The following is a 13,471-nucleotide window of genomic DNA, read 5'->3' on the forward strand; positions in this document are numbered from 1 at the left end:
TTTCACCATATTGCCCAGGGTGGTCTCAAACTCCTGAGCTCAGGTGATCCTCCTGACTCCGCCTCCAAAAATGCTGGGATTACAGGCATGAGACACCACGCCTGGCCTAAAGCAAACTTTATATAAAAATATATAAGAAGGATCACATATTTTCAAAGGAATTAAAATCCGTTTTAGGTATCTTGTATTGTGGTAGGGTAGGAAGAGTTTGGAGAGGGTACATTACAGGAGATGGGGGAATAAAAATTGAGTCAAAAGTTTCTGAGATGGGAATGTTGTTGGGAGAAAGAAGACTAATTGTATTGGGAGGAATTGAGAAATATACATGGACGGGTCAAGTGGAGAGCTTTGGAAAGTACAATGAACAGTTTAGGCTTAATATGGTAGGTGAGGAAGGAAGAAATAATCTTAAAATTTAGGTCACTTTGAGAGTCCTGCAGTTCAACCAGTCATGGGAATGGTGGAGGCTCCTGAGCCATTTCTTCAAGGGTTGTCCTGCATCTGCTGTCTTTAACAGAGATTTTAATATTTCCCAAGACAGTCATCTTTGGACATTGTCTAATTGAGTTGAAATCTGTCACTTTACACACTCCTTCTGGGCATATAGAATCCTCCTAATCCCTCTTCTATGTGACAGCCCTTGACATATTTGAAGACAGCTGTCATGTCTTCTTCCAGTTTAGAGCAGAGGAGAAATGTGATGCCTGTGGTGTTTACAGGATTGTTAGCTACTCTTAAGCTATAGGGCTCTGAGTGACAGCTGGAATGTTGTTTCGACTGTGGCGCAGCAACCAGGCTTCACATTCCTGTAAGTTGTCATAGTGTTATTCATCCCAGGTCGAATGTAGGACAAATGCGTATGGCTTTGATTCATGCTATCTTTAATTGCAAGGCTTGTCCACATTTTCCTTCCTTTCTTCCTTCCTTCTTTCTTTCTTCCCTCCCTTCCTTTCTCCAAAATACTTCTCTTCTGTGATGGGAGTTGAATGGTTCAGCCTTTGGAGTTAGTTCTGGGTTTGAATTTGAATCAAACCCAGATTCAAATTGTTGGTGGGCAAGTTATTTAACCTATATAGTTACTTAACCATTTTTTCTCTGTGAAATGGAAAGAACATCTACCTTATAGGATTAATACTGGACTTAGATGAAAACGATGTATGCAGAGCATCTGATGAAAGCTATCACTAAATGGTAGGCTTTTCATAATTACTAATATAAAAAAGGAAGCAAAGGAAAGTGTGTGTTTATGTGTGAGATGTGTTTGTGATGTGTGTGTGTGTTTGGAGAGATTTATTTATTTATTTATTTATTTATTTATTATTTTAGACAGAGTCTCGCTCTGTCGCCTAGGCTGGAGTGCAGTGGTGTGATCTTGGCTCACTGCAACCTCTGCCTTCCAGATTCAAGCGATCCTTGTGCCTCAGCTTCCTGAGTAGCTGGGATCACAGGTGTGCATCACCACACCTGGCTAATTTTTGTATTTTTAGTAGAGATGGAGTTTCACCATATTGGCCAGGCTGGTCTCAAACTCCTGGGCCTCAAGTAACCTGCCCACCTCCACCTCCCAAAGTGCTGGGATTATAAGCCACTGTGCCTGGCTTGAGATATTGATTTAATATAAAGAGTTGGTTCATGTGATTATGGAGGCTGGGCAATCCCAAAATCTGCAGTCATCAAACTGGAGATCCAGGAGAGTGACCATGTAGTTTCAGTTCAAATCCAATGGCCTGAGAACCAGGAGAGCTGATAGTATAAGTTCTAATCCAAACACTGGCAGGCTCAAAACCCAAGAGCCAATGTTTTAGTTCAAGTCTCAAGGCATGAAAAGACAACGTATGAGCTCAAGGCAGTCAGGCAGGCTTCTCTCTTACTCAGCATTTTTGTGCTCTTCAGTCTGCAATCCCTTAGAGGCCCATCCACATTAGGGAGAGGAATCTGCTTTATTCAGTCTACAAAAATCAGCCAGAAATACTCTCATAGACACATCCATTTGGTCAAATGTGTGGGCACCCCATGGCCTAGACAAATTGGCACAAGAAATTAACCACACACTGTATAATATATTTCTAGGAAGTCAGAAGTTCTAGGAAGAAAAATAAAACAGGGATAAAAGGAGTGAGTCATGGGAATACTGTTTTAGATAGGGCAGGCATCTGTCACTGTCAGGGGAGGCTTTGAAAGGTACATTTCCACCCACGATTGGATTAAATGAGTATTAACCTCACTCAGATTAATGCAAATTCCAGACACAGCTGAAATGAGCCCCTTGCTGCACATCCCCTACATAGATGGTTTCTGATGTTATCTCCTGTGAGGACAACTTCCATGGTAGTGATAGTGTGATATGTTGGAAAATGCATATTGGACCAAACATTTAGAAGACCTGTCGTGGCTGGGTGCAGTGGTGGTGGCTCACACCTGTAATCCCAGTGCTTTGGGAGGCCAAGGTTGCAGGATCGCTTGAGCCCAGGAGTTCGAGACCAGCCAGGGCAACATAGTGAGACCCCATCTCTACAAAAATTAAACAAACAAACAAACAGACATTAACTGGGCATGTGATATGTGCCTATTGTTCCAGCTACTCAGGAGGCTGAGGCAGGATCACTTGAGCCCAGCAATGCGAGATTGTAGTGAGCTAGCATTGCGCCACTGCACTCCAGCCTAGGTAACAGAGTGAGACCCTGTCTCTAAAAAGAGAAAAAGAAGAAGAGAAAAGTACCTGTTATCCAATCCTAGCTCTGCTAGTAACCAGTAAGTCAGTCACTTGTTCTCTCTGAACCTCAATTTCATTTTCTTTTTTTTCTTTTTTCTTTTGAGATGGAGCTTCGGTCTTGTTGCCCAGGCTGTAGTACAATGGCGTGATCTTGGCTCACTGCAACCTCTGCCTCCTGGGTTCAAGCAATTCTCCTGCCTCAGCCTTCCGAGTAGCTGGGGTTACTGGTGCCCGTCACCATGTCCAGCTAATTTTTTGTATTTTTAGTAGAGATGGAGTTTTACCATGTTGACCTGGCTGGTCTCAAACTCCTGACCTCAGGTGATCCACCCACCTCGGCCTCCCAAAATGCTGGGATTACAGGCGTGAGCCACCACACCCTGCCCTCAATTTAATTTTCTGAAAAATGGAGACAACATGGCTTCTCATGGGAATGTTGTAAAAGTCAGAATTTGCCAATGTATTGAAAAACCCTTTCAGAATGAAGGTTTCTCGTTGAGTTTCGGCGATGTAAAATGATGTTAACTCTTTTTATAAAAATACCTTCAGTAGTGTGGCTGGAGCCAATCTCTACATGGTAACAGTGATCTTCCAAGAGTTCTACTGTACCAAATTCTTAGGGATTTTCTTTTGCTCTTGGTTTGGAAACTTGAATGTAACCTCACAGGAGACTTAAGTGAAAAATCGTTCTGTGGCCACAGTATTCCTTCAAATGTCTTGTGTAATGAATGGCTGAGCCTGATATTTTGCCAGTGGCATAGAACAAAATAATTCAAAGCCCCTAAATGAATCCTAGACCAGTTGTGGTGAAATCACTGTGAGGTTTTCTCGCTGAGGTTAAGACAGGGTGAATAAAAATAGTACACACTCTCCTTTCATTCAGCTTAGCCTCCAGTATTAGGAAAACATCAAGGAAGGCAGGCCACTTTGATACGATCTCCCTGATTCCTAAATAACTGTAATCCACTTTCCCAATGCGGTAGTGGGGCAGGGCAGGAGGAGAGAACACGTTTAATTGAGCCATCATGGCTCATTTCTCTAGTGTCCTACTGGAAGTGTGAACTATGTGAACATAGGAATTATTTTTTAACAACACAATTCAATGTACTTTAGCTACACCGATGTACTATATGTCAAGAGTGGAGCCAGATAAAGTGGCTAAAAAGGCAAGTTACAAAAGCGCTCCCCAGTCAAGGAGTTCACAGTCTAGTCAGGGAGATAGAAATGGAAGCCAATCATAATATTCCAGTGTGATGGGCACAACAAACAGTGTACAAATCCAGAGTCAATAAAGAGGGGCAGGTAATGAGTCCCATCTGAGGAGAGTGGGAAAAGATTCATGAAGTTGGTAAAGTGTGACCTGGATTTTGAAGGATGAATAGGAGTTTACCTGGCAGAAAAAGTTATCTTCTGTCAGCTCCCTCTTTTTTATCTTCACTGACTATGTTGATAAATACCTTTATCTAAGAATGCATTGTAAACATTTCATTATATAAACCATAATTGGGACTTTAATTTGAATGCCATTAGAACAAAAACAACATGGTTTAAAAGGAAGATTTTTAATCTGGTAATTTCATACTATTGCCATTACAGTAACATTACCCCTTGCCCCCACATAGAGTTACTCTTTGTATGATTTTGTTTACTTTTATAAAGCGCTTTTTTACATCTGAACCTATGTTGCTTTATTATAGTCTATTTCCTTTCACTAAGAATTGAATCACGGAGTGGTGTTAAGAGTCAAAAATAAATAAATAAATAAATAAAATAATTTAAACTGCAAGAAGTTGGGGGCTTTGTTGTGTTTCCGGTTGCTCAGAATAGTGCTTGGTACATAATAAACACTAAATAGATTTTCAATAAATAAGTAAATTTCATCCAGGAAATTAGTTGCATAACATCAGATGAATAAACATGGGTTTGGAGTTTCTCGTGATGTCAGTAACACAATAAAATTGGTGTAAAATTTTTGGAAGAAGGATGCTTTTCACATGGGCAACTTCAGTATGAAAGTGCATTTATTTGGGAGGGAAAAACGTTCTAGAAAAATAATTGGAAATGTTAGCAAACAGCACAGATTAGCTGTGGACATAGCAGGGGCAAGCCCAGCAGAGACACTGCTTTATGTTACAAGCTTTTCCCCCTTGCTTTCTAAATTTATGTAACATAGAGTGCCTTCCTGAAGTCAGTATACAGCCCTGTGGTTAAAAACATAGGTTGTGGAGACACATTGCATAGGTTGTGGAGACACATTACTTGGGTTTCAAATCCCAGATTTGCCACTTCTTAGCTGTGTGACACCCTGGGCAAATCACACAGTCCTTGTATGCCATACTTTTTGACTGCAGATGGGAATGATAATAATGGTACCTCTTCCATAGAGTTGTTGTGAGGACTAAATCAATAGATAAGTGTGGAAGACTTAACTTTTTTTTTTTCTTTTTTTTTTTTTTGAGATGGAGTCTCGTTCTGCACCCAGGCTGGAGTGCAATGACGCAATCTCAGCTCACTGCAACCTCCACCTCCCAGATTCAAGCGATTCTCTTGCCTCAGCCTCCTGAGTAGCTGAGATTATAGGCACCCACCATCATGCCCGGCTAATTTTCGTATTTTTGTAGAAACGGGGTTTCACCATGTTAACCAGGCTGGTCTTGAACTCCTGACCTCAGGTGATCCACCCATCTTGGCCTCCCAAAGTATTGGGATTACAGGCATGAGCCACCACACCCAGACTTAACATTTAATATAATAATGTACATCATTTCCAAATATGGAATGTTAAGAAATCACTAGTTCTTCCAACTCTTCTCATCACAAAACTCCAGAAAATATAGAAGAGAAAGGGGATCATTTCTCCTGGACTTGTGCAATTGTTCCTTTTGATTCTATCTGTGACATCAAATTGTTATTATCTTTGTAATCTAGGCCATATATTGAGTGCTTTTCTTTAAGTTCAGCTGTTTAGGCATGTTTTAAAACACCACCTATATTTTCAGAGTTGCATTTTAGATAAGACCCATGTAAAGTTAAGAGCTGAATTAAAATATGATTCAAGAGGTCATTTCCTCTGTCCCTTTGCTTTAATTTTAAATACAGGCTTGTAGACAAAAAGGATTGATTTTATTTTACAAATTAATTGGGAGTATTGTCTTAGCAGTAAAAGCTTATGCCCTCATTTCTTTATATTATAGATTTAAACTACATTTAGCTGCTGGGTTTTACACATTTACCTGGGCTCCCAGGTGTGTCTGGTTTTCTTTTCTACCACTTGATTTTTAACACATTTTGTGGTACTTAATATTTTCTTCCTGATTGGTGTCTCTCTAAGAATGGTGAAATGGGTAATGTGTTTGCCAGTGGAGAGTAATGTTGTCTTCAGTTTTGAATCTGGGCTCCTGCTTATAGTAAGACAATGATTTGAATGCATTTCTTTAAAAAGATTCACCATAACAGCTGGAATTATGGTTAAGATATATGATTATGGAACTTGAACACAGCGGCTTTTAAATTACCTCTTTGTACCAAGTATACGAACAGCTGTTTGCCCCTGGCACAGGAAAACCTGTTGATGGGACAAACATTGCACATGTGTACATTTTGATGGAAATAGCCATTAGGGTTCATTGTGTTTATATAAGTCTTAGAGCCGATAACCAGGATTTAGGACACAAGAAAAAATATTTTTTTTACAGTTCTCAAGTGAGTGTGTACTAATCTTCAACAAAAATCATACTTTGTAGTACAAAACCAATGATAGATTTTGACTTTTGAAATTGTTGAAAAAAGTATCTTCCTATGAGTCTTAATTTCAAGTGAAATATGCCGAGTTGTAGTTTGCTTTTAAGGTTTTTGGTGCTTAAATTATGTGACATAAACATTCAAATTATTTTTCTAGATAATGCTTTCTGCATGCTAGATAGGATTATTTCTCTCTTCTTTTAATTAGTTACTTAATTAGTAATTTTTAATGGTGTTGTAAGCACTCAAGCTCATCTTACCCCCAAAATCTATGACCTTGACCATAGCCCATACTTATGCTTTTATTTTCTTTAAGATGTCTTTTGATGACCAACTTAAACATTTTTAGTCTTATTAAAGTTATCAATCTTTTGACTTGTAGTCAATTAGTTCTATATCTTGCTTAGGAGCTATACGGAATTTGTGTTTCCAAGTCATTTCTGACTTGAAAGAGCTAAATAAACAGAACATGTCTATTGGAACCAGAAAATACCAATTTCATTAGCTATCTTTTAAATAAGCAGAAAGGGTTCCCTTTCTAAGCGCCTATCCATGTGGTTCCCAATTAATTTATAAGTGAAATAATATCCCCAGTAGTTTTGGAAAATAAAGAAAACTACTCTCCATTTGAGAGTAAGTTTCCCCCATAAAAACAGAGAAAAATGGGTTCTTGAAGCTTAACCAGACTTCAGTGTTCCCTGGTTATGTCCAAAAACAAATTAATTTTTATCCCGTGACTTTTTGTGGTATTCCATTTTAGCCTTTTTCTTAGTGTGGTACAGTAGGGCTAACTCCCAAATACAAAGTTACCAGCTGATGGCTCTGCATTTGGTGATTAAGAAAGGGAATCTGGTGCCAGAAAGTGAATATATAAACTTTGGATTGAGTTGTACTGTTTAGCTTCCATAATGAATACTGGAGTATTTCACTGGCAAATTCATTTTTTTCCCATCTGGTAAAAGCATCTAGGTATCCCATAAATATTTATATCTGGAAAAAAATCAAGATCCTTTAAGCAAAATGTGGCCTGGTAGGTGCAGAGACACGTATATTAAACTGCCTATGCCAACCATAGTAGTTCAACTATCTTTTATTTTTTTTTTAGGTAAAGGCATATTCAACTTATTTATGAACACTTCTCTATTTTGGTTTTCATTATACATGTTAAAAAAAAAAAAACAAAGATTTTTCTAAGCCAGCAAGAAGTTAAAAAGGATACAAGAAACCCACCCCCAAAACCCCTCTGCCCGCCACACACACTTAATGATCTCTAGTCCTAATATGAAAATTCAGCAAAGTTAAGCAATTCTTTGGAAGCACAGACTAGAGTACAAAGCAATGTTACAGTAGGTACTAAAAGTATTAGTCTGTTCTCACGCTGCTAATAAAGACATACTCAAGGCTGGGTAATTTAAAAAGGAAAGAGGTTTAGTGGACTCACAGTTCCACATGGCTGGGGAGGCCCCACAATCACGGCAAAAGACAAAGGAGAATCAAAGGCACAGCTTACATGGCGGCAGGCAAGAGCGTGTGTGCAAAGGGAATCTCCCTTTTATAAAACCATCAGATCTTGTGAGACTCATTCACTATTCTGAGAACAGCATGGGAAAGACCCCCCATTATTTAATTACCTCCCACTGGGTCCCTCCAATGACACATGGGAATTATGGGAGCTGCAATTCAAGATGAGATTTGGGTGGGGACACAACCAAACCATCTCGATATTGTTAAGGCTTTGTGAAACACTTGGAGAATATTCCTGTGTCTTGGCTCTGTGTGAATAGAAATGGTGAATTTCCCCTAAAGAAGCACAGATCTATCCTAGATCAGGCAGCCTCCTCCATCTTTGTAGAGGCTTAGCCATATGCCCTTTGCATTTCCACAGCATTGCTGTGAGTGGGGCCTTCTCTGATGGTAAAACATAGGTATCATGGCCACTGGGCATCCTCTTCTGAATCTTTGTCCTGAATCCTAATTGAGCCATTAAAAAAATCAATTATTTACATGATCTTTAGGAACAAAATTTACTGTCACATATACATAATATGCAAAAAACGTTTGACTTTCGGGAAATTCTTTGGCCTTTTTCCAATTATCTTGTTCCAAAAGCCCTTCCTTTTTAAGAAAAAGTCTCTGTACCTTTCTTGGATTAAATATGCAGCTGTGACATTTCCTTGAATTCAGAAAGCCCGTATTTCTCTTTTCCTATCACTTCCTCTAGCATAAATTTATCAGGATAGGAGAGCTGTCTTTTTGCCTCCTGGCTGTCTTCCCATCTCGGCTGACTGGCACACACTGGTGTTGCTAAGACCTTTCCTGGAAAGAATCAACAGGCGAAAGCCCAGAGCTGGATGCTTTTGCACAGACACTACTTTCTAAAATACACAGAAGGCTGAGTTGCCAGGATGGTGTGAACCTGCCCAGTATTTTCCTAACTATTTCCAGAGCACTGGCTCTACTGCCAACCGTTACCACAATTTTTTTTCTAGTAAAATACATTTAAGGGAAGAGTTGTAAAAAATGGCTGCTCCTATGGGAATGTTTTTGTATTCTTAGCACTAAGTTGTCTAAAAGACGTTAAGATGAACTCTTTTTGAAGTTACTGTGACAGTAACACATGCATTTTTCTGGTTTGTGCTTTGCAGAAGTGAAATTTGTCTGTCAAACTCCAGCGATTGCTGACATTGTAATCCTGGTCGATGGTTCATGGAGTATTGGAAGATTCAACTTCAGACTGGTTCGGCTTTTCTTGGAAAACCTGGTTACAGCATTCGATGTGGGCTCAGAGAAGACACGAATTGGTATAATTTCTATTATTAGCAGTAGCAGTCAGCTGTCAGTGCAAAACCGCTGGGAAGTGTTTTAAGAAATTTCAAAAATTCCTTACAAAGTGACTTTCAGGATTGCAGGATACTCATCATCTCCAAAGCACATGTTTCAATCAATAAATATTTATTCCTTCTAATTTTTGCAATGACAGTGTCATTCAATTAATTATTGAACATATTTTAATTTTCTGAAAAGTCAAGATCTTCTCTGTTAATAATAAAAATAAAACTTTAAAAGTTACAGCTGGTTTAAGAATTTATTGCATAGTAGTTTTCTTTTTATTTAAAAGAAATAACTAAATCTAGGAAAATGTTGAACTAGAAAATTGGCAGTCATTTTATACTACAAGATAATCTTTGCCAAATTAATTCTAGCCCAGATAACAAGCAAAAAAGTTGTAAATCTTTGAGCAATATTACAAATAATAAAAATAATAAATCTTTGTTAAACAAAGTCTCCTAGTTTAACTTTTAAATAGCCATTAAGAAAAATCACTCCGGCCGGGCGCGGTGGCTCAAGCCTGTAATCCCAGCACTTTGGGAGGCCGAGACGGGCGGATCACGAGGTCAGGAGATCGAGAGACGATCCCGGCTAACACGGTGAAACCCCGTCTCTACTAAAAAATACAAAAAAATAGCCGGGTGAGGTGGCGGGCGCCTGTAGTTCCAGCTACTCGGGAGGCTGAGGCAGGAGAATGGCGTAAACCCGGGAGGCGGAGCTTGCAGTGAGCTGAGATCCTGCCACTGCACTCCAGCCTGGGTGACAGAGCAAGACTCCGTCTCAAAAAAAAAAAAAAAAAAAAAGAAAAATCACTCCTTTGAGAATAAATCAACAACAAATAAATCTAGGCCTTTTGTCTACAAACATGATCAGATTTTTTTTTTTTTTAATGTCAAGTACCTAATTGGGTACTCATTTATAAATGGCTAGAAAATATGTCCACTCCCTCGAACCCCGTATATGTTTAACTTGATTCCTTTAATTCATCTTACTCAGCAAGTCTTTCTGAAAATTTATAGCCGGGCCAAAAAAATATATATATATTGCAAAGATGAGGCCTTTCGTCGTTCTAGTTTCTTGAGTAGCTCACTACATTTTTGAGTAACCCATTATTCCTGGTGAATTTCCTAATCTTTTTTTCCAGGTCTTGCACAGTATAGTGGCGACCCCAGAATAGAATGGCACTTGAATGCATTTAGCACAAAAGATGAGGTGATTGAAGCTGTCCGAAACCTCCCATATAAAGGAGGAAATACACTAACAGGTATATTTTGTTCAATCCATGTTATAACAACATATCTTTTTGAAAAATAATTGTATTACCTCATTTTGCCACTTTGTGTTATCATAATGTTTTAATTAAACTAGCACTTAGGATTCTTTGATGACGGTTTTCCCAAATTCAGCATTGAGATAAAAGCCAGATATCTCATTCCTTTTACTCTATGACTCATGTTTCAGGAAGGGCTTGGTTGGGTTGGGAGAAAATGAAGCAAGCCCTGAGACCAACAGAGTGGAGTAGCTGTCTGACTTTTGTCAGCTACTCTCTTCACTGCTTTTCTCTTCCTGCCATCCTCCACCCTGTTATTTAAATAGAAACAAATCTCTTCTTATTTTCAAAGGAGATATTTTCTTTGCCCTTATTCTGCAATCAGTAGTTATCATGAAGATATTATGATATAATTTTCTGAAAAGTCAAGATCCTCTCTGTTAATAGTAATATGGATCTTTGGCTCACCAGTATTTTTGATGAATGATGAATATAAGAATATTTACATTATAATCATCCATGGCACAGTCACAAAGGGTTTGTAAAAATTTTAACCTTGAGACATGCTGCAAGCTGAGCATCCCAACTCTGAAAATCCAAAATGTTTGAGTGCCAACATGATGCTAAAAAAATGCTCATTGAAGCATTTCAAGTTTTTATTGTTTAGATTTGGGCTGCTCAACCAGAAAATATAATGCAAATATTCCAAAATCCAAAAATACCTGAAATCCAAAACTATTCTGGTCTCAAGGATTTAATAGTGGATATTCAACCTGTATTGCCTACCACAGGTACATATTAGAGATGCTCAGATGAAACAATGTAAATGTTGTTATTGATTTTTATGCAGCAAACAATTTATTAAACACAAATCCTATAACAATATTGGACCATTTCTTATTTTTTTCTGGATGGAAAGTGTCATACACACAAGGCAGGAGTATGATTAATGATTTTAGATCTGTCCCTTCTACTCCTAAAAAACAAAGAGAGGGATTTTTCGGTTCCTTAGAATATCACGAACAAATTGAAAACCTAATGATAACGCACTACTGTGTGAGTATTCTTGCTTCATCCTAAATTATAAAGGTTCAGATCTGCTTGTACACAATATCTATTATCATCCATTGGCCATGAATTCAGAGTTCTTTATAAATGCTAGTTTCTGAGAGAATGCAGTGTTTAATTGTTTTCATTACCTTTATTCCAGTGGATTTTAGTTCCTTGTTGAATCTGTGAAAGACAAGGTTATTATAACAATGAAGATTCACATGTAATAAAAACTCCTGTGGCTCAATAGGTTACCCATCTTGTGGTTGTATTTTGGAGAATTTGGAGACTTTTTATTAGAGATGGCTGGTGTTTACTTTTCCTTGTTTTCTACAAGGTCTTGCTTTGAACTACATTTTTGAAAATAGCTTCAAACCTGAAGCAGGATCAAGGACTGGAGTATCCAAAATCGGTATTTTAATCACAGATGGAAAATCCCAGGATGACATTATTCCACCATCTAGAAACCTTCGTGAGTCTGGTGTAGAACTGTTTGCCATAGGTATGTGCTCTTTTTAGTCTTGTTTCAACTAAGGTCATAGACCCACAACCACTTAAAACAATATGTAATGTGAAATACACTTCACTGAAAGCCAGGAGACCTGAGCACTTTCTAGTCTTGGCCCTTGCCATAGGCAGCCCTGTGATCTGAGCCCAGCTTCCTTACAGTTAAAATGGGAGTGATGCTAGCTGTCATGTATCCCATGGTATGAGGATTTCTAAGTGAGGTGTCATGTATAAAATGCTGCAAAAAGCATAAAGTGGCATGCAAAGGCCTGGTATATGTTTGTTACTGTTTAATAAGTCAAGACTTTCCTTAAGGGTCACAGCTATCTCTTTTCTGGCAGTATAGGAAGACTCTAATTTATCATTTTCAAGGAATTAGGGTCCTGCAACTACATAAAGAAGACACAAAGTTCAAGATTTGTAGTAGTTCTTTTCGGAAACTAACCCTTTATAAGGTATCCTTCTTGTGTGAAAAAGCATATATATACACATATATATACACATATATGTGTGTGTATATATATAGCATACATTTGGAATAACTACAAAATATTTAGATGATGCAACTTTGCTGTTGATTAAAATGTTAACATTTTCTTTGGCAACGGGAAGGTCTTCTATTTAGTAGAGAACAACAAACTTTCTCAGCAGAAAAAATGCCTGATTCCCATGCAACACTGAAATACAAACCAAAATATAACAGCAAATTCCTTAATAGGGCTCTGAAGACATTTGAAATGGGTTATCATGAATGCTCCCTTTTATTATGTTTTACATATTTATTTTATTTGTGATAAGTCTTTAGTCCAAATAAAATGCATTTATCTTCCTGCATTTATCAAGAAGATGGTGCATGTTTCTTTTTGTGAACTTCCCATGAGATGCTTCTTCTATCAAAAGAGAGTAATCTCTACCCTGGAGTTCCATACCCAGTTATAGTGGGTGCTGGCATAAAAACTACATATTTCAGAGTACTTCTACTGCTGTGAAATGGAACTATCCAGGGAGAAGGGGCCTGGGAATACGTGTTTTGAAACCATACCCAGATCTGTATCTTAAAATCATTCTCCAGGGTTGAGAACTACTGGTAAGCCCACAGGAATATCTCCTCTGTGTATATTGGTTAAATTTCTCTCCCTTAGAGAAAGATCCTAAGAAGTTTTCATATATATATATATATATAAAATTTTTCATCAGAGGATGTTTCTGATCATTTATTCAGAACTTGTTTCCTACTAGTATGTAGCCAAGTACAGTCTAGGAACAGCTGCAGAAGCTGTGGGAACTATGGTGTTCCCTCCTGTTTCTTTGCCTTATTCCTACAGCATCTCCAAGCAGTGAATTCCCGGAGGTTCAGGTTG

At 38.2% G+C, this 13,471-nt stretch overlaps 1 protein-coding gene across 3 annotated transcripts in view; it reads left to right on the forward strand.

The window, feature by feature from the left end:
- The window catches only part of COL14A1 (collagen type XIV alpha 1 chain), a 245,527-nt gene that overhangs the window by 60,012 nt on the left and 172,044 nt on the right, over positions 1-13,471 (forward strand). For all 3 annotated transcript variants that reach the window (XM_005563999.5, XM_005563997.5, XM_005563998.5), the window contains exons 6-8: positions 9,100-9,255; positions 10,428-10,547; positions 11,941-12,105. In XM_005563999.5, the coding sequence (XP_005564056.2) occupies positions 9,100-9,255; positions 10,428-10,547; positions 11,941-12,105 (441 nt within the window). The remainder of the gene's footprint in view (positions 1-9,099; positions 9,256-10,427; positions 10,548-11,940; positions 12,106-13,471) is intronic.

The sequence above is a fragment of the Macaca fascicularis genome, chromosome 8 (assembly GCF_037993035.2).
Source record: "Macaca fascicularis isolate 582-1 chromosome 8, T2T-MFA8v1.1".
Lineage (NCBI taxonomy): Eukaryota > Metazoa > Chordata > Mammalia > Primates > Cercopithecidae > Macaca > Macaca fascicularis.